The 22448-nt window shown below is 34.5% G+C and overlaps 3 protein-coding genes across 3 annotated transcripts; 1 reads left to right on the plus strand and 2 right to left on the minus strand.

Moving 5' to 3' along the window:
• Positions 1-1544: 1544 nt before the first annotated feature.
• On the minus strand, positions 1545-4688 carry LOC127258510 (uncharacterized). The gene is made up of 10 exons (XM_051285372.1): positions 4603-4688; positions 4137-4508; positions 3679-3756; positions 3239-3592; positions 2969-3104; positions 2715-2877; positions 2493-2618; positions 2214-2408; positions 1994-2116; positions 1545-1915 (listed from the first exon to the last, which is right to left on the minus strand). The coding sequence occupies exons 2-10, from the start codon at positions 4309-4311 to the stop codon at positions 1823-1825; spliced, it is 1443 nt and encodes a 480-aa protein (XP_051141329.1). The 5' UTR covers positions 4312-4508; positions 4603-4688; the 3' UTR covers positions 1545-1822.
• Positions 4689-8193: 3505 nt separating this feature from the next.
• Positions 8194-10580, minus strand: LOC127258004 (probable inactive receptor kinase At1g27190). Its single transcript, XM_051284626.1, has one exon. It carries the CDS (start codon positions 10402-10404, stop codon positions 8581-8583), a length of 1824 nt encoding a protein of 607 aa, XP_051140583.1. The 5' UTR covers positions 10405-10580; the 3' UTR covers positions 8194-8580.
• Positions 10581-18309: 7729 nt separating this feature from the next.
• On the plus strand, positions 18310-20922 carry LOC127258005 (type I inositol polyphosphate 5-phosphatase 4-like). The gene is made up of 7 exons (XM_051284628.1): positions 18310-18620; positions 18714-18792; positions 18866-18976; positions 19066-19656; positions 19769-20032; positions 20154-20340; positions 20486-20922. Exons 1-7 carry the CDS (start codon positions 18518-18520, stop codon positions 20570-20572), a joined length of 1422 nt encoding a protein of 473 aa, XP_051140585.1. The 5' UTR covers positions 18310-18517; the 3' UTR covers positions 20573-20922.
• The last annotated feature ends 1526 nt before the right edge of the window (positions 20923-22448 follow it).

Below are 22448 nucleotides of genomic sequence, written 5' to 3' on the forward strand. Positions count from 1 at the left end.
CAAAAGTATTATTTAGGGTGTTTTGTTTTGTATTTTGATTTGAAGAAATATTTATGATATAAGGTGTAACAAATTATGTAAATAATAAAAAAAATAATTGGTTCTCTTTACCTGTAAGATTTTACTTCTATTTTACTATTCCAATTTTTTTTTCTCAAAAATATCAAATCAAACACTCAATTTTTATTTATTTTATTATACTAAAATTTAATTTTACATTCAAATTTATATCATATCAAACATCTATTTCAATTCCAAATTTCACTATTCAAAATCAAAACTTCTCAAGTAATATATTAGTTGTTTTAAAAAAAATATACTGAAAAATTTTTGGTAAAAAAATAAATCCATTATATAATACACAATTTTTTAAAAAATATCACCAAAAAATATAATATAATATACAAATTTAAATATATAACCATAAAAATAAAAATATTAAACAGACACAAAATATTATTCTCTATCATATCTTTATAATTTTACATCATTCACAGCAAAAATATATAAAATTAAACAATTAAATAAACACAGTAAAACATATAAATAAATAATTTAAAAATTAATATAAACATAATTTATTTAAAAAATACATGAAACAAAATTTTTATTTAAAAATTAATTTTATTTATTCTTTAAAATATTTAACAATAATAATAATAATAATATATATTTATATATTAAGTATATAAGAATATATATATTTGGGGCCCAGAAAAAATTGGGCCCTGGGCAAGGCCCTGTGGCCCTGGCCCATGGCTGGGCCTGGCGGGCTATAGTCCAACTAGTACAATATAAACAGTAGAATAGGATCCGGATTCTGACTCAGACCTGTTATCGAACTCAGACCCGATTATCGAATAAAAATATTTATCAATTAAAATAAAATAGAAATAAAGGAGTTTTAAAATTGATTAAGATGATTTATATTTTTTTAAGTATGTTTTGATTTAGTAAATTTTACCAAGGCATCAATTGTTATAGAATATACAAAATGAAAAATATATCTTAGAAAGTATCTTAGAGTGTGTAATTAATAAATTATTAATAATAAATTATAATATTATTTTACAGAAGCAATATTATTAATATTTTAAGCATTATATTACAATAAAATATATGATAAATTATATAGTAAATAAAGACCTAAATTAAGGTTAGTTTTATACCAATAACTAACACAAAATATCTTAAATAATTTTTTTTTACTGATGTAATTTAAATAATCAAACATCAAGTGTTTCACGTAAAATATTAACACAATAAAATTTTACACAACACATATTTTTTTCATTTTTACCAAAAAAAAATATATATATATTATATAATTTATTCTAAAATATATACCTGCAGTATGAATATGAGAAAATAAAATTTTATACTCCCTCCCCGCAGTTCAAAGGATCTCTCTTTTTTATTCTTAAAAAAAGTAATTATTTATTATTAATACAATAATAATTTTTGGTTAAATCACAGATGAACACATCTTCTCCGAGAGTCTGAGGCCACCAAATCAAAGTATTGCTACAGGTAACATCACCGAATATCACAATGCCCAAACGATGAACGGATGGATCGTTTATATTTATTGACCATGAAAGAATGTGACTTTAAAGTTTTTTTAACATTAATTCGTTACAATCTCAGTATAAATCTGTACACTCACTCCTCTGATATCAGCACTGTACAGTTGGGAAGCAGTAGCACAGACTGATATGTCGGAACCCTTCCTTCCATTGACAATACAAAAACAAGAGCCTCCCCGTCCATGTCGGGACCAGACAAGCCCCAAAACATACCTCTCAAGTTAAAAAAGTTCGATTCAGAAGCTCAGTTGGCAATAGTTAGTGTAGTTGATTTCCTTCAATCTCAGACAGAACAGAATACACTCGGGAAGATCCTCTGGCTTATTTCCCTGCAACGATATTCAGAGAAACTCAGAATCCGAAACATTAAGACAAACTGAAGCTTAGGTTGTAATATTGATCGATACCTGAATAGTAAGACCAAAGTCGAAAACACAGTGCTTGATTCTGTCATGAAACGATTCAAAACCTTTCCGTGCGAGGTAACTGAACCTGTGGATATCTAAGTCGATCTCAAAATAATTTTCTCCCTGCAAGGTTCCCATGTTCGACTTTTTTTAAAAATGGAACAAGAAAGCATTTCAAAGCAAGTAATTAAGACAACTTAAAAGAAAGGGCAAACATTACCAAGTAAAACTCATGCTGAGGGCGCGAAAGAACCGGCTTTTCATTGTAAGCCTGCATAAGTTTCCTCTCGGCAGCACCTAATTGAAGATCCTCGACATTTACCACACGGCCTAAGATCTTTAATCTTTCCCGTACGGGCGCATTTGTATCCATGGCAAAGCCTTTGATCCTCTCAGTTTCATTGGCAATTATCCTCTGCTCGACAAAGAATGTAAATTTATGCCATAGATGTAAAATAAATGCCGAAGATTTGATGTTAGAAAGGCTTTCGTTTTTTACCTTTATGTTTTCTTGAAAATGAACTGGAAGTAGTGAAAAATTCTCCGAAAGTTTGCAATAGAAAACAAAGCTCACTCCGGGCCCATCGTACTCGCTTTGAAAGAGTGTGGCCGGGTAAAGAGGAATCTGACAGAATTATAAACAAATCCTCTTGAATTTCATAAAATTTCATAAAATTCCGAAGAGTTAACACTGCAAAAGAATTCGATCTAAGATCTTTACCTGAAGGTTTACAACAAGAATAGGGGGGACTTCTCCGGGAGAATCAACAACAGGGAGTTCAACATATCTAGCAATGTGATCGATCTTGCGGGGACATAAGAAGGCATCCACGCCGAAAGGAATATATGCAGCGTGGTTTGGAGCAAATTCTTTCTTTTTATCTCTGTTAGCATTTAGACAAGATATAGGCTCACATTATCATGTCCGGCTACATGGAAATATTAAATAAATATCTATCCTCACAAATTTCTCACCTAGTATAGTTTCGTCCACGTACTTTAAACATATTTGGCTCAATTTGAGACCAACTCTCGGGTACATTCTTCTCCAATGAAGATCGCATAATTTGAGACCCGGCTATCGGTCTTTGAACAATAGCCTTTGGTGATGCTGCAATATAATGAAGAAAAAGAAATACATTATACATATATATATGTATACATATAAGTTTCACAATAATCGACATCCAAACAAAGTAGGCAATTAAATGAACTACATTCAACATAAATGCAACTTAAACTTACGCAAGACGGGATTATCTTGCCCTTCTCGCCATTTCAGAGAAGGTGTAAACGATAATTTCTTCTTTATGATTGCACCTCCGACAGTCGGAGGTTTTTTTTTCCCATCAGAGTCTTCGTCGCAAGCAAGACAAGGGAGACAAGTATTCGATATACACCCACAGCTGTGCAATGCTGCTGTGTTGGAATTTTCACCATCGCATTGAACAGAGGACTTATCAAATGAAACTGAATTTTTCACCTCATTTTGAGGATCATCAGAGCTCAGCTGAGAATCAGTGCTGTTGCCGCCGCCCACGACATTGTTGGAAAATCTCGGAGTTACAACATTGGATAAGGATCCAGCTTGGGACACATCTGCAAGTTCATCGATTCATCAAATGTGTGTTAGTAATTCAGAGGATTAGTTCGGTAGAACAGTAGTTTGATATGATGGCACTTACCATCTTGAACGCTGTAAAATTCATCCTCCCCGTCGGAATCGATTTCGATGTCGGGATCATACCATGAGTCACTATTCCCTGTTCAAGCCACATAGTTCAACACAGGTTTAAGTTATCTAAGAAAAACCAGTTGCATTCATCTCAAAAAATTCTTAAAAATCCCATTTGAGATGCATTTACAAAGATGGAAAGATAGTAAGTGATTCAAAGAGGATCATGTTCATCTGGCAATTTTTTCTAAACCCTAAATCTGAGCAGTCCGAACCTCCGGAGAAATTGCTGCTTATAATTAGTCCACCGCTACTCAACCGACAGCCACCGCAAGCAATATCAAAGTTCTTAGAACTCGAAACAGACTCAGGAAAACACTCGAATTGATTCCTCCATAAAAACCCCCCAAAAAAAACCCTAGAAATCCAATCATAAAAAATTGCAGAAATTGGAAGCAGAATCGGCACCTTGGAATGCAGGATTGCTGAAAGAAATATCTCTCTGACTCGATGGCTCGACCCTATTTCGATTATTAGCAGAGTGAGCCTTCTTAATCCGCCTCGTTCTCTGCCGATTCCGCTTCCTCTTCAATTTCCCTTTCATTCCAACACACGCCTTGGGCTTCGACACGCACACTCCCATCGTCTCTAAAGTAGAGAGATCCGAAGAAATTCTCAATCGCGAGCTGAAATCGCAATCCCCCTCCCTCCTCCGTCACATTTATGTGGAGATAGAGAGAGAGATGTCTAGGAAACTGTACGTGATTCCACTTCAGAAATCAATGGATTTGGTGCCGATGAAAAAAAAGTGCCGCTTCTTAACTTCATTGAATCGAAGTCCTGTTCAATAAAGAAATATTATTTTATCCGGCGAGGAGGAGAAAATAATAAATATCGGCAGAGGAGAATCGGGTGTAGATAGAGGATCCATTACTGGTCAGCCATGGCGAGTTCCTGTTTGACTCCTCCAGCAGAGCCCGCGACGCACCTGTCTGGTTTGCACATCTTGTATATACTAAAGGTCCCGGGACTATTACACCAGACAGATCTCTATCGTCCATACAAAAAATACACGGCGCAGATCTATCTACACAATTAGAATCAACCGAATACGTTACTAAAAAAAAAAAAATCACCTAATTTTCGCGTGTAATTAACCAAAATTTCACTTTTTTTAAATTTTTTATGCTAAAATAAAATTGTACAATTCATCGTGATTATGTTTCTAAATGTGTAATTTAATTTCTTAAAATTTGGGTAGTAAGTTGGTTAATGGGTAATTTTTATTGGTAGGTAAGAAGCATAATAAATAAAAAGGAGTGTTGACCAATATTTAATTTTATATCCAATTTTTATTATGAAGTAAGGATAATAATATTAATAATTATAATAATAATTAGAAACGCGCGTTTAGGACAGAGCTGAAAGCGTGCTTCTATATTTCCGGTACAGTGGCGTCCACGTTGTTGTAATAAAAGCGCGTGGACGAGACAACGCGGGACCACGTGTGAATCTGTCAGAAGGCTACTGTTACCTGCGCCTTGTCAATTCATTTTTGGTGTGTTTACTGTCACCAGTACTCCATCATCCTAAATAATTTCTTTTTAATTGTCCTATATAATTTATTATTTTTTTTAAATATGTTTATTTATTTTAATCCTATTTTAAATTTTATAATATTTTTAATTTTAATTAAAATATTAATTTATTTTAATTTTAATTTATAATTATTTTTATTAAATAATAATTATTTTTATTAATATATTTTTTAATTATATATTAATTATATTTTATTTAAATTTTTGTATCTACCGTAACATGCCCAAAATATATTGAATGAAGGGAGTAAAAATTTTGAATTCAAATAATTGTTTGATGTAATATAGATATGTATTAATATGATATTTTGAATACAAAATTAAATTTTTGTGTAATAAAATAAATAAATAAATAAGGGATTTTATCCGGCTGTATCTCCGTTACAGGACATGTCCTAAATGAAACGTCCGTCACCCAATAAATTGGTGAAAAGTCTTAAGAGGATGGATAGTCCAACTAATTGACAACTGATGAAATTTGCATTTATTATTATTATTGTTATTATTAAGGTCTTAATTAAGGGATTGGAAAAAGCATTGATTGAGTGACACGTTAATCATAGGCGTTAATGATGGGCACTGCGACTTTAATTATTTCGGATAAAAATTAAAAAATCTACAGGGTTTTGCCTGGGTCTATAAATAAGTGTTCTCCTGATATATTTTATTTTAATTGTATTCGGCTTTAAATGTGAAATTCCGCCCTGTCTTTAATGGGATAGAAAACATGACTGGATTTAAATTTACTGCCAGATCCTCCTTTAACATGGATTCGGATGCCTAGCTCATATAGTACAAATAAAATTGGATCGAGACCCATACTCGAATTAATAAGAAAATATATCCAATTAAATGGGTTTAATATTGTTTTGAGTTGATCTCTCCAATCATATTTACTATTTTTGTTCATACTAAAACAATAGTCTCATTTTCATAAATAATCGTATCACCATAAAACTATCTTTATTTTTTCATTATTATTACACAATTGTCACTGCTTTTTACACCAATACACTCGCAAGAGCAAAAAAGTTTTTTACCCGTATTTTTATCCACTGCTAATATAATATCAATATTTTTTAAATCTCGTGTAAAAAATAACTCAAACTATAGTTTTGGAATTGAGAAAGTAGAAGTTTAATAAAAAAATATATATATATATCTTAAATTAAAGAGGAGTGATGTATATTTGTAAAGATAACAATGAGTCTGTATAGATTTAAGTTGTGATTAAGACCTGACTTATTTATTTGAAGTTGAATCTAATTATTTGAATACAGACTCCAATATGGCTAAAATGTTATACTATATATCCTATTCAAGTTTGGGTATGGTTTATGATTTTAGAATAGACAGGGAGTGGAATCCAAATTTGATCCAATTAATATTAATAATACTTCATCCGTCCCATTAAAGAGTGACAATTGTTTTTCTAAGTAGATTTTTTAATATTAATATTATATTATATTGTAGTAAAAAGATAAAAATACTCCTATTAGTATAATGTAATATAAAAATAATGATATTTGTGTAATATGTTGTAAGTTAAAAGGGTATTTATTAGGTTAGATATGTTAATTACTAAATTAGAAAACGGTAACCTTATTTTGAGAGTGACGAAAATAAAAAATAATAACTTTTCAATAATACTGAGGGAGTATATAAACAAACCATATTTTAAAAATTCTAAATAGTTATATGAAAAATATTTTTGTTGAATTTTTGTTATTATTATTTGGGAAAAAAATCATTTTTGGTTCTAATATAACCAAAATTCATCAATTTTTGTTCAAATATATAAATCTTATAAATTTTGGTCTCAATATAACCAAAACTCATCATTTTTGTCCCAAAATAAAATTTTTATCAATTTTTGTCCCAATATAACCAAATCTCATCATTTTTTGTCTCAATATAATCAAACCTTATCTTTTTGGTCCCAATAATTTTTATTACACGAATTCAAGCGTCGTTCCGTGAATCAAAATCGGGATTCATCCCGACGGCAATAAGATCATGCAAGGTGTCCAAAAATCTGGGATGTCGATCCTTGCCAACGCCGGAATCATCGATGCTCGAACGGTTGTGACACAGGGACAACGGAATCCGGCGAATTGTCGACCGAAGCTCTGTTGCGGTGGCGGCGGCATTATCTTTGGCCTGCCTCGTGGTCTCGCCACCGTCGATCGGAAGAGCTATGGTCGCCATGATCTTGGCCATTTCATATTGCGAAATGTCGAAGTTCGTGATGGCCCCGACTCCCCGGAATTTGATGGTTGCTACATCATAAGCTTCAGCTGCCTCATCCTGTGTGCTGTCGATAAATATATATATATATAAAGAACCAGCGGAACCAGCAGTAGAAATTCACAGAGGTGAAATATCAATTTTTTTTTTTTTATTGATTCAATGTTTTTTTATTTTATTCATAGTCTATGTCAACATTTTTCGTCGATTTGTTGGCAGCGAGACCAAACAAGATAAGATTTAATTATATTTGAACAAAAATGATGAGTTTTAGTTATATCGAGACTAAAATTGATAAAAAAAAAATTATATTGGGATAAAAAATGATAAATTTTGGTTATATTAGAACAAACAATGATGAATTTTGATTATATTGGGACAAAATTGATAAGATTTTTATATTGAAACCAAAATTGATAGAATTTTGGTTATATTGAGACCAAAAATAATTTTTTCCTCTATTATTTTTATCATAATAATATTTTCTACGACCCAACTAATTTGAGTTTCGGGAATTGTAATTAATAAATAATTAAAAAATATATTAACAAAAATAATTATGATTTGATAAAAATAATTATAGATTAAAATATGAATAAAATATATAATTATATTTAAAAAAAAAATTATATGTGACAAACGAAAAAAATAAAATTAAATGAAATATAAAAAGTATTAAATGAAAAAAAGTCAATATTGATCTCACAAATCAACCCATATCATTAGCTCATCTTTTACATCATATACTTAAAATTTGATGTATCTAGTATACGTCCATTCGGTCGTATATCTGGAGTCAAGTCCCATGTACATCAAATTCAGATCGAATTTAGGGTCGGCTATTTCCGACCCGCGGCCATCGTGCCCAACACAAATTCCAAGGTTCGATCATACTAAGAAGCAAAAACCACATAAAAGCAGCAGCTTCCACCAACATATACTCCATCAACCAACAAGAATGTCGATTCCAATACATACATACACCTATACATATATATATATATATCTATATATATTCATCAAAAGTGGAACATTGTGTTGCACAAACTACATACACACACACAGCGTCACCCACGCAGCTCATGCCTCGGCTCCCAGTCGAACGGCTTCCCGAACAGCATCGGAAACTCATCGGTATCCTCCGACAACCCGTGATCCCGGCCCATAAACTTCAACGACTCGTAAACCTGATACATTGACCACCGCTCTTTTGGCTGCGCCGCCACACATTTGCACGCTATCCTCACAAACCTCACCACCTCATCATCCCGCCCCTCCCCGCACAACCGCGCGTCGATCGCATCCTTAACCCGACCTGCCGCAACAAGCTGACTCACCCAATCCACCAAATTACCCTTATACCCTTCCCCCGCGGCAGCCCCGACGTCGAGAGGCTTCAGCCCTGTCGCCAGCTCTAAAAGGACCACGCCGAAGGCGTAACTGTCCCCTTTCGCCGACGCAACCATCGTGCTCGAATACTCCGGCGCGACGTACCCGACTTCGCCTAAATTACCAAAAGCAAAGCTACTTTCGTTCCCTTCGACATTCGCGACGAGGCGCGCCAGCCCGAAATCCATTATCCGAGCGTCGTAATCCTCGTCGAGCAATACGACGTTCGAGCTAATGTTTTGATGGAGGATCGGCGGGTTGCAGCCGTGGTGGAGCCACGCGAGCCCCCTCGCCGCCCCCACCGCGATTCTGAACCTCGTCGGCCAATCCATGGCGGCGGCATTATTACTTAGTATCGAACCTAAGGTTCCATTCGATAAATGCTTGTAAACTAAAAGCTTTTCTTCTTCGACGAGACAGAACCCTAACAATGGCACCAAATTCGGGTGCCGTAACTGTCCTAGCCGATTCATCTCCATTCTGAACTGCTTCTCCCCCATCCGACATGATATAAGCCGCTTCACGGCGAGGACGGAGCCGTCCGGCAGCGCCGCCCGGTAGGTCGTCCCGGTGCGGCCGGAGACGACCACAGTGTCGGCGCTGAAATTGTTCGTGGCGGCTAATATATCGGCGAGCTTAACCTTGACGAGAGGCTTCTGGAACAAGACAACCTGTGTGAGCTTATGTGTTCTTAAAATCTCCACCCAATCGCTGCCGTCGTCTCTCCGGCCAAGTCCGTACCCCTTTTTGCCAGGTCTGGTGAAGTACCACCACCAGAGGCCGAATCCGAGCAGCAATGAGGCGGCGGCGCCGAAAACTCCGGCGGCGATGATGATCGCCAAGCTTTTTTTACTCAACCCGCCGCATTTCCCCAAACGTCCGCCGCAGAGCCCGCTGTTGCCGCCGAAGTCGAGCTCTAAATCGTAGTCGAAGGACGGTACACGCCCCGACAAATCGTTGTTCGCGACGGAGAATTTCTTCAACCGCCGGAGGCTGGAGAACTGGTAGGGTATGGCTCCCGACAATTTGTTCCCATCCAGAATCAAATTGTTCAAATACGAGCAATTCGCGAGATTCTCCGGGATTTCTCCGGTCAAACTGTTCCTCGAGAGATCGAGAGTCACCAAATAGGGCAGCCATGTGCAGATTTGGGGAGGAATCGGACCTGAGAGAGCGTTCCCTGCCAGATTTAGGGTTTGCAGGCTGTAACAAAGCTGCAACGAATTAGGAATCCTCCCTGCGAGGCTGAATTCCTGAAGGTCCAAACTGATTAATCGATTCTCCTGCTCGTTCCAGCACGTAGCCCCATCGAATCTGCAGATGAAACCCGGGGTGGTGTTGGAGAACCTCCAGCCATTCAGCCTGCTCTCCCTGTCCGTCAGCGAGTTCTTCAGCTCCTGCAAGCACCGGACGTCGTCTTCGGCAACTGCACAGAACCGCAGGGAGAGGAACAGCAGAGCGAAGACGATAGATCTGGGATGCAGCAGGTCATAGCGATTCATGGTGGAGATGAATTGAAGATGGAGGAGGGAGGGAGGGAGGTCAATGTGCAGACATTGCTTTTGGGCAGCTCTCTCGATTGGGTGGTCAGTGAACCAAAAGTGGGTCTAGAATAATTACAGAGTGGATTACTATTGACCAAAATTTTTAAATACTCACTATAGGCTGCGTTCTTGATTTTTCAAAGATTGGAATTTCGTGTTTGACCGTGAGTTGGAGATGATGGGGAAGAAGAAGAGGCCCTCCTCTCTCTGCTAAGGTCCACCCGCTGTCGTTTTGTCGATTTATTTATTTTTTATTATTATTTTTTTTAACAGAGGAAAAGTTGACAGGGAGGAGGGCTCTGCAACATTTGCCCGCCTTGTTTTGGGGTGGGTGGGCAGTGCAAAGGTGATTGGGAGATGGTAAATGGTTTGTGTCTGACTAGTCAAGAACAATACGGCTCCATTTACACTGACTAGTTTGGAGCTGCGGAAAAATTTCAAAATAAGTACTAAACAGTTAAATATTAATATGTTTTTTTTTAAAAAAAAACATTAATCTGATTTTATATGTGTCTCATTTTAAAATATTTTTATTTTTTGTACTTTATAAAAAGTATTATATACTATACTATCAATTAAAATTATATATATACTCCTTACTTCACACATAAAATTTACAATTATTATTGGCGAGTTGTTTAAAAAATAATAGTATTTTAATAATAATAATATGTAGTTAAAAGTAATATAATGATATTTTTTTTTATTTTTTGATGTAAAAATAATAATGTGATGTAAAGTAAATATATATGTGGAAAAAAGTGAGATATTTAATGAAATGTTTACTTTCCAAAATAAAAATATGTATACTTTTTAGATAGACGGAGAGAATATTAAAGTCGTGCTGAAAAATTTTAAACACAAATTTAAAAAATGAGGAAATATTTAGTATAATATTTTATAAAAAAATAAATTATTTTTTTATAAAATCTTATTTCTTTTCATCTCATGTAAAGATAAATATTTATTTTTGGGCCAATATTTCAAAATAGTATTATTTTAATTAAAATGTATAACGATAAAATAAATATATTTATTATATTTATGTTATATAATTGTGTTATATTTATTAAAAAAAATGTATACTAATATAAGGTAGGTAGGACAAAGAGAGTTATCTTTATAAATAAGTGTTAAAAATTATGTAAAATATAGTTTAACAAGAAAAAAATGTATATTCGTAAAAAAGAAAATGTATATATTAACGTGAAAAAGATGAAAAAATATCTTTTAATGTATTATTTTTCAATTTCGTTTCAATTCAATTCAAATTATTTAAAAAAAATTTTGGTTAACCAAAAATTCAGTTACAAAAATTTATGGTTATACACAGTTTGCTTTGCGATTTCTAATATTTTTTTAAGTCAATTCAAATACCAAATCCCTGTGTATATGCAAATAATTCAATCATGTCCACCCCTATTAACATGATATATAAAAGTTTTAAAAAAATGCAAAATTATGAAAAATATATATATTATTTTATTTTTAAAAATTATACCAAATTTATTTTTTAATTCTCATACTAATAATGGTCATAACGGTACTTTTCAAAAATTTTTAAATAAATATACAAATAAAATAATTCATGTGACAAATATCTCACAGTAGCCCAAATCCTCACGAATTGTGTTTTTAAAATGGATGAATTAGAGAAAAATTTCACGAATTGTATACAAGCCCATCAATAACACTTGCCCCATCAAATATTTCACGAATTGTGTTTTTAGGTCCACGTGTCAATGTACTGTAGGCCTATTAAATATCGGCCCATGTATATAAGCCCATCAATAATATTGCACACGCCAAAAGTTTTAAAAAAAGTCGCAACCGATGGCGCCATAGGGATCCAGTTCCAGTTTTGGCGCTCGCCCAGAACGACGTTCGCTCCCGTGTTGTTATTGTCAGATGATCAATTATCGACAAACTGGCAGTGATGCATGCAAGTTCTCTAACAGTTCTTCTCCGTTCCAAATCTGTCTAGGTTGTCTTCGAAAGATCGGCTATCGCTAATGCTTTGGGAAATGGAGGTAACCTTGCGAGACCACCTAACTGATCCGCTAATTTGTAATTCAATCGCTTGTTTGATTAAGTTGTTGGATGCAGAAAATGGAGACGGCGAAGAGAGAGGTTGCGCTTTGCAGAGACGGTGCTCACAACACTCTGAAAGAAGCTGCGGCGCGAGTAATGATGGCGGAACGAAGAGATTGTTGAGTGGAGCTGGAATTGGTTTCCACTTCCACTAACGAAGAATCCGCTGGAAATGGAATGCTTGGCTGACTAAACCAAACGATCGATGCAAAGGTACATTGAAAAGCTTTACATCTATAATTTAGTTGCATTAAATATGAGCATTCTATCATTTATGTTATTTGATCATGTCAATCAGTACGAAGAATAGTTGTTGTAGTTTTCTGATTTACCGCTAGTTTTTTTTTTCTTCCCGATGCAACTTCGCAGGTACATTGATTTTTTACATCTATAACTTAGTTGTATTAGTTATGAGCATTGCATATGTTATGTTATTTGATTATGCCAATCAGTATGGAGGATAGTTGCTGTACTTTTCAGATTTGCTTCTAATTTTCTTCTACATGCAAATTCGCCTGAATTAACCTTTTATATAAGAAAGTTTATTAAGTGAAAGATAGTATATCGATTATCCAATTTAGAAACAGGGTATGGCTCTGGAGAAGTTCATGTGATTGAGAACTTATTAGGCCACAGAGCAGGATTGTATTCTCTAGATGGAATCATTATTAAAAGAATTGGTATCCTCGCTTGACAATTATGAGTTACAGTTCAGAATAAACGTAACCACTTTAGTTTTTAGTTGCAGACTAAAGAAGCAGGGAATGGCATCATTGAAAGAACAAGTAAACGTTTAGAAGCTAAAGGAACAAAAACCAGATATAAAAAATGAGTTTGCAGAAACAGGTAGAGTGGCATCAAACAGCACATGTAGCAGCCAAACCTTTCGTATCATCCTGGAACACAGCGGCAGAAATACTAGCTGCTGATGGCAGTAACACATTGTTGAACTGGAGTTTCAAATAATAAAAACAAAACGCGGAGTTGAGTTCTAAGGAATAGATGCACACAAAGGATTCATGCAGCTTCACTAATGAAAAGCCATTTCTTCAAGTAGGTAGATCTGAAACAGAAGAAAGCTGAAGTTCTGGTTCAGAAGCATCACCTCATGTAACACTTTCGAGTTCAAGAACCATGGCAACGAGTTTCCACATCTAACATGGTGAAGAGAAATTTATTCCAGAACTCACAGGTATTGAAGCTCTACCAATTCATGTATTGGATAAATATGCTGATGAAACAGACTAAGCTAGCTTCAAATCTTAAAATATATCTTCATCAGGCAATGGAAGGAGATCTCCATGATTCAACCCCAAAGAAGCTTTTTTGCTAGCTGGAATCTTATTCTTAAGTAGTGCAAAAAAGTATAAGAGCTTAAAAATGGACTGAATCATTATGGCGCATTAAGCAAATTGGGTTGACCGCTCACCAGGTTAGTAATAATTTTCAGAATGTCCATTCTTGTGAGCTTTACAACTGATTGAAATGTAAAATTTAATTGACAAGTAGATGGAATTTGGTAATGTGTTTGAGATTTAGTCTTAAAGATCATAAAAAGCTTAGACATTATTTTTACCCTGCTTGCACACAGCCCACCTTGATTATTCATCCACCGTAGTAGACCATTCAAAATTTTTAATATTTCAGGGTTCAAGTCTAGCTAATTACAAACCACAAGAAAAAGGCCCTCACTAGGCGTGGCAATAGGTCGATTTGTGTCGATTTGAATGCTTTAAACAAGTTAAATAATTTAACTCTATCTCAATTCTTTTATTATCATGTCGGGTTTATGTTGACACGTATACATAATTAAGTCAAAATTCTTGATTTTGATTCAATTATTTTTTGTCATGTTGTTGTATTATGTTAGTTTTTGTTGGTTTATTTAAATTGAATTTAGATTAGATTAATATGGGGTTAATTATTAAATTATAATTATTTTACATATATAATAAACATTATTAATATTAATATATTATAATCGAATTTTCGTGTCGAATTCGAGTTGATAACCTCAACCTTAACTTGACCTGTTTATTATTGTATCGAGTTCATTTCAACCCGTATGCATAATCGGGTTGAAATTTGAAATTCTTGACTCAAATATAATTATTTTGTATCCAATTCATATGGAATTTTCGTGTCATGTCAGTTTTTGACATGTCTGCTCAAAAGTCAAATTCTCTTTACGAATGAGTTCATATTGATCTGCTACAGACTTCATTAATCTCTCATGCGTAGCTTAGCTTACCTCTTTATCTAAAATTGATCCAAAATCAACAGGTATTGTGAATAATATCTTCCCTGATACAGTAGTAGTAGTAGTACTCACATACTGCAATTGCTAATGCTCTTGTTTACACTGCCTGGTTAGATAACCCACGTAATTGATTGTCTCTGATCATGCTACTTGACCAAATTTAATCATTTTTTTTTTTTTTCCTGGAAATAACAACCAGTTTATGTGCATAGTGTATATTCTAAAATAGACATACTTTTTATTGAATTTCCCTGTTGAAGATATGGATGACATTTTTGGCTTCTTATTATATTTGCCTGCTCCGTCTGGTCACTCTTCACCACAAAAAGGGGGAAGGGTTCGTCATTAATTCAGTGCTAACAACAGCTATCCTTTGTGGTGTGGAATTGGCTGACAGTTGAAATTGCTGAGAGTAGGCCACCCACCTAATTCTGTGTTTTTCTTTCTCTTTCTCATTATTATTATTATCTAAGAAATGTTCATAAGGGAATGAGGTTGAAATGTCCCCGCAAAGGCTCTACAAACCTCATCTGTCTGTTAGAATGTCTCAACCTGTGAAAGCTACATCATTTAATACTATTATAATATATTTTTTAATAATTACTTGCCTGCATCTTTCAGTACACTGAGGCCAAGAAAGTTGGTTGGCTTATTTAGTACGGATTTTGGATTCCCTATCGTCGGAATTGGCCGGAAAACTTTGGTAGTGTTAGGTGCCAAACTCTTTGTTTGGCTCGGCATAGTGCTTTGAAAATTTTAGATTGAAAATAGTTTTTAAAAACAATGATTTAAATAAAATTTAGAGTGTTATAATTTAAATAAAAAAAGATTGATATAGTATTTTTTAACTTCATTAGCATGTCAATGGATTGCTTGCTTGCTTGTTTCTTAAGGAAATAGTAGTAGGAGATGATTTCTAGGAGCCTTTTTACCACCTCGATTTAATAATATATATAGTGCTATTCCGTATTTTAAGGCATATCGTACGCTTTTGTCTCGTGGGTTTTGTTAATAGCTTTAGTAGGCTTAGGGCATAGGATATGCCCCAGTTTATCTGAAACAGTGGTGTTTGTCTGATTAACGTTGCTAGAACTTACCACATAATTTTAAATAAATTAAAATAAATTCATCATTAGAATACAATTGTAGGTTTCTATCAATTAATCGGTACACGCAATATGGCTAGTAATATGTGTATCTTTCCTCTCAAAAAAGTCAATGACTTGAAAGTTTGGTAAATTAAATTTTAGACAAACCACCATCTTTTATCCACATGTCATTAGCAAATTGATTCCGAGTTTAAACACCATTAGACTTGTTCTATACTATTTAGATATACAAATTTATTACCAGAACAGATTCTAAACTTAGGTAGTTACATGGAAACAGCATATTCTTGATCATTTTTTATCTAGTAGAAGTGTTGATAGTTTCAGATGTTGACTGAATCCTGTTCATCAAGTTTTGATATTCTGGTTTTGAAAATTATGGAGGGGGAGGGATTAAATTTCAAGATTCCAACCGAATTATTCGGTTGAAAAGATACGCATAATCTCGCCATGTGATGGAATAATTAGATGCAAAGATAGAATATGGGTAATACATTGCTACAAAGATAAGCATATGCCACGATTGATTAATTAATATCATATTTCATATGTTTTGATATAGAATTATTTTATCAAATTAGATTATAAAATCTAATAATTTATTTTTTTTCCTATTAATTATAGAATTAATTTAGTAATTAACATTATCTTTTGAAGTAATATATAGTTTGTTGATTTTGGTTTATGAGTTTGTTTACTAAAGGAGTACAAGTATATTTAATATTTATTTTTATTTATCAAATTATAAAACTGCAAAATCACGGGTAAACGCCAGTCATATATTTTCATTACCATTTTTGCTCTATGAAATTTATAGAAAAATTATTATTATTATTATTTCACTAAAACTACTATCTCTAGAAAAATACTTCGTCTTCAAAATGTAATTCAATTTCAAATATAAGACAAATTAAAGATACATTCAAACACACACCTATCTATAGACTAACATAAAGAGTATCGAAAGATATGAATGCTAGAATATAATATGTTCATTTTACGAAGAAGTTACTTACTCCATTATAAATGAAAATCAAACTATGCAACTAATTTTGTAACTTTCTAGAATTAAACACACACCATCACGTCTACAAAGATAGATTAAATATGAAGATACCAAAAATTGATCTCGAAAATAGGTTTGTAATTTGGTATTTTTGAATTAATGTATTTTTTAATTAGATATGAAAAATTATATTGATAATATAAATTTTTTTATTTACAAATACACTTGTTTTAAATCACATCATTACTTTTATAAAAAAAAAAAAAAAAGTCTCATATACTGTGTCTGCTACGCTATAAACACGATATTTGAGGAGGGGTATAATTAGTAGATAATTAAGAAAGCATTAGTGAAAATAATTGTGTTATAATATAAATAATTATAAATTAAGATTAAGATAACTAATTAGTTTAATTAAAATTAAAAAAAATAAATTAAAAAATTTAAAATGAGATTAAAGTATGTAATCATTTAAAAAAAATGACATAAAATATGAGACGGACAGAATCGATAACAGTGAACATGGTATGTTGAACGGAAGGAGTATTATTTTTTAAACACTTTCATAAAAATAAATATTTACTTTCTACGAGGGAGCATAGATAAAACTAAATTTTCAAGACGAAAAAAATATTTATGAAAACTCGTACAAACAAAAAATATTAAGCGAAGAAACACGTTGTGATTTTTGTATATTTACAGTAAACATTTATATATGTAATAATATCTGACGACACTGATTTAGAAAATATCTCATGCCTTAATCTCAAGGGACAAAAATTAATCGCTCAAATCTCTATATAAGTATACAAGTTACTCCACCCCCAGATATTTTATAAACTTTTTCCGTAAAACAAATGGCTGGCACGTCCCCAAAAATTTCAATATCAATATATGCCTAAATAGCAAAAAAATAAAATAAAATAAAATAAAATAAAAACAAACAATATCAACATCAATAGTAGTAGTAGTAATAATAATAATAATAATAATAATAATAATAATAATAATAATAATGAACACAGTAATTGGCATCTGGCAAGTAGAGAAAGAGAGAGAGAGAGAGAGCGTTGGACACAGCCACACCAGTCCAAGTGCGCAACACAACAAAAAATATTAATTAATTTAGAGAGAGAGAGAGAGAGAGAGAGAGAGAGAGAGAGAGAGGAAGATATGAAAGTGTACCTTGACAGAGGAGAGGGAGAGGGAGAGGGAGAGGGAGAGGGATCCTAACACAAGAAGTACGTGACAATCACGTCCAATGATCAGCCCCATGATGGAACCGTGTGAGGTCCTCATTCTGGTTCTCAAATATGCCACCCAACCCATTTCCCACATCACCCTCTTTCTTTCTCTCTCGTAATTGCCGCTTCATTTCGGCACAACCTCATCAAATCCTTCTTCTTTTTGTCTCTTTCTGCAGTGCAGTGCAGGCCAACGGTACAATACTCAAATCAGGCCAATTGCTTTGCTTTGCTTTGCTTTGATATGGATATTGAGAGAGAGAGAGAAAACCATGAGGATTATTTTATTTGATGTACCTGAATTCAATTGAACTGAACGCCTTGTGGATTGGGTTATGGACTGCTTGCTTGTCTTGCTATTATGGAGAGAAAACGCAGAGCCTGGAAAATGATCAATCGCTGGTTTCTGAGGAATAATAATCATAAGAGACCCAATCCCTTCCAGCTCGCTGCCGAAATTTCAGGTTTCTTCCCCTTCAATCATTCATATATTTATACTTAATCTGACCCCAAAGACCTACTAGCACATGTATTGTGACATCAATTACCTCACACAGATGCCTGCGAAGATGACGAGGATCTATGTTCTTCTGGATCGCCCGCCATGGATCCATGCACTGCAAATGACGACTTAAGGTGAGTTTTCTAAACCTAGAACTACAACAACAAAACAAAGATGCCCTCTTTATATTCCGCTTTATAATTGCAGAATCTTTGTGGGTACCTGGAATGTAGCGGGAAAGTCTCCTGTAGGAAGTTTGGCTGTGGATTTGGACGAATGGTTGAATCTCAGGGATGCAGCTGATGTCTATGTTCTTGGGTAAAATCCATTCGTACAACATATGGTTTCCATCAATCACTGTTCTTCATGATCAAGTTTAGCCAAATGGTTTCTTTCTCAATCTGCAGATTCCAAGAAATCGTGCCGTTGAAGGCCAAGACTGTGATCGGAGGGGAGGATCCAACAGAGGCTACTAACTGGAATCTACTCATCGAAAAAATCCTCAACGATAAATTCGGATGCCCGTGGCTAACGTCTATGGTGTACCCCGTGACCAGCGACAACTTCAGCCATGTCGGCGAGCCAAGCTCGGAACCGCACCTAGCAGATCCTGTAAAAGACCAGCAGAGCATTGAGTTAAACAGTCGAAATCAATCCAGCAAGTACAAATTAATAGCAAGCAAGAAGATGGTTGGAGTGTTCATAAGTGTGTGGATGAGAACAGAGTTGCTCAATAAGTATGATGTCTCGGGAGTTAAAGTTTGCTCGGTCGGTTGCGGCATTATGGGGTATCTAGGAAACAAAGGATCCGTCTCAGTCAGCATGTCGATAGGCGGGACTAGTTTTTGCTTTGTGGCAGCTCATTTAGCCTCCGGGGAGAAGAAAGGAGACGAAGGGCGAAGGAACCAGCAAGTCTCCGAGATTTTTAGGCGAACATCTTTCGCGAGGATACCAGAGGACGGCCACAAGCCTCATCCATTAACCATCTTAGGACATGAGTAAGTTGAACATCCAGATATTGTTGGATGAATCAAAACCTCTGTGATTTTGGTAAAAAATTTAAAATAAGGACTCTATCTTTATGATGGGATCTTTTCCTTTGTAGAGCAGTCAGGTATTCTGGTTTGGAGATCTCAACTACAGATTGTACCTGGAAGACAACTTAGCAAGAGAGTTAATAAAACAGCAAGATTGGAGAGCATTGCAGAAGTTTGATCAGTTGCGCCACGAGCTAGATCATGGTGGCGTATTCCAGGGTTGGAAAGAGGGGAACATAGAATTTGCACCTACTTACAAGTATTCTTCTTACAACGGCAATAGATATTCTGGCGGGATGCCAGGTAGAGCTGGAGAAAAACAACGAACTCCGGCATGGTAAAATTTGTAATGCCGGTTTACTTAATGCCATTCTCTGTTCCTGTTAAAAGCAGAAAACTATCCAAAATATTCATATATAAGGTGTTTAATACTGTGAGATGGTTACTACTACTTGCAGGTGTGATAGGATTTTGTGGTATGGTAGGGGAGTAAGGCAGGTGTCTTACATCCGGAGCGAGAGCAAGTTCTCAGACCATCGTCCCGTGTCAGCGCTTTTCTCTGCTCGGGTTGTAGCTAAATCTCCAAGCAGAATGTGCTCTCCTGCGGTGTCAACAAACTCCATCGAAAAATCGCCCGGCAAACCTGTAAGTAGTAATGTAATCATAGTGAGATAAGAGAGAAACTCGTTTGTTGACTTGCTAGTATGGATGTCACATAAAGAATTATTCTTGGACCTAAAATGAGAGATGAAAGGATCAAACATTTATTTTCTTATGCCAATCACTGTAGAAAAAGGAATTGCCTAGTGAAGAAGCTCCTCCATCCACATTGCTGTCATTACTTGTCAACGAAATTCAAGCTTCCCCGGAAATTTGAAGAGGGTTCAGATGTCAACTGCATCACAGTCAAGCTTATTGAGTGGAATTGTGATTAGAACAAAGAAGAAAAAAGTTTGGAGAAAATTGTATATTCATTCTCTACTTGTAAAAGTTTAGAGTAGGAAAGTGACCTTTTCTAGTTACAATTTTTGGTTGTGTCGATTCATCCGAGTGAAATGAACATCAAGAAAAGATAGAAAGTCAACTCTGCTTTTTATTGCCTCATTGGAGGTAACATAATCATTAGTCCATTATATATTGATGACTGCTACTACTGTTGTATTAATATTTCTGTTCAGGGAAATGCATAAAAGGTTAGATCATCTTCTTGAGATGATCTTTTCTGCATCTCGTCTCTCAAAACTGCACAATTTCATTTCAGTTATCTAACTTTTTGAATTGCTTCGGATCTATAATTTCTGCAAACCAGAAAACCAATACAAGAAGTATTTTCGTATTTTGCAAGCAGCAGATTGACTAATTGTTCTAATTAGTTCTAATAAATATAGCTTCAATCAAAATTTGCACCAGCACATTTTCCAGCAACAAAATGGAAAAAGACACCAGCATATATCTATGAGGGATTCAAATCCTAGAAAATAAAATAAAGAATGCATAATAAATTAATCTTTGTCCAAACCAAAGGTAAATAGTATACAAATATGCACTAAATACTTGAAATTTTTGGGTGAAAAATAATGCGTAAAGAAGTTTTAAAAAAACGTGAAATGCGAAATTCTACCCATCCAAATGATGTACATATTACATGAACAGACGCTAATATATATGCAAAACAGTAGAAGATGCCTCGAGGTTCGAGAACCGCCAATTTGAAGCCAAGTTTTGGTATCTCATTGTTCTTACGTGAAAATTTTAGTGATTAAGATAAAAGGCACACAATCTCGATTCATGTACTTGTTCCTGGGAGAAAATAATGTTTATAATCACACTTATAAGTAGCACTATATGACAAAAGCCAGATCGCAACGTGATTCTCATATCATAAAAGCAAATCACAGAAAACTGCTCAAGCTTTACTTCTAAATAATCATGAGTTCGATATTATTAAAACTCAAAGGGTCGAATCGAAGCCTCGTTCATGAATAACTTCACGATTCGTTTTTCCTAACTGATTCATCCGCTCCAGATATTTTATATATTCAAATCCTTTTGTACGATTTGGAATTCACTAGTCCGCATATTTCTAACCAAAACACTACAAATAAAAAACTGTAATGTCAACCATGACACAGAATACTTGTACGGGAAAATAAGATATCAGCCATGCCTGCGAGCTGCTCTGGTTTTTCTCCTCGAGCATTTCCAGTAGCATAATCACATGTTGCTAACCTTATGCACTGCATCTGAAAAACCACTTCGGCGCTTCCCGCCCACAAAGCGTTCTCTCTCTCTCTCTCAACTAACGAAGAAGGCTAACGGAATCATATTAAACTAAAATCTTTATATAGTAGCTATCTTTGGGCTTCCAATACCATATTATGGGCTTCCCTAGCAATTTACTTTCAGATGGGCTTAGTACAACTGAACCACAGATAATTCCCTGCATCTATGCTTCGAGAGGCGCCAATGGGGCTGGCGCACCAACTTCCCACCACATGCTTGGAGCTGCCAGAAAGAAAGGCGGATTTGGAGCAACGGCCCTCCCCTCCATGCCCCCTAAGTAGTGACGGAATCAGCCGTAAAACGTCGAAGGAGGCAGAATATCAATTTTATTATTTTTTTTTTTTTCGATTTCTCCCTATACATCTGAGTATAAAAAAAAATTAAGTGTTATAGAAAAAAGTTTTCAACGAAACTATATAAATTTAATATATTTTACTAAAAAATAAATAAAATTTAAAAGTTAAAAGTGT

Source organism: Andrographis paniculata, unplaced genomic scaffold (assembly GCF_009805555.1).
Source record: "Andrographis paniculata isolate CXL003 unplaced genomic scaffold, ASM980555v1 Contig59END, whole genome shotgun sequence".
Taxonomy (NCBI): domain Eukaryota; kingdom Viridiplantae; phylum Streptophyta; class Magnoliopsida; order Lamiales; family Acanthaceae; genus Andrographis; species Andrographis paniculata.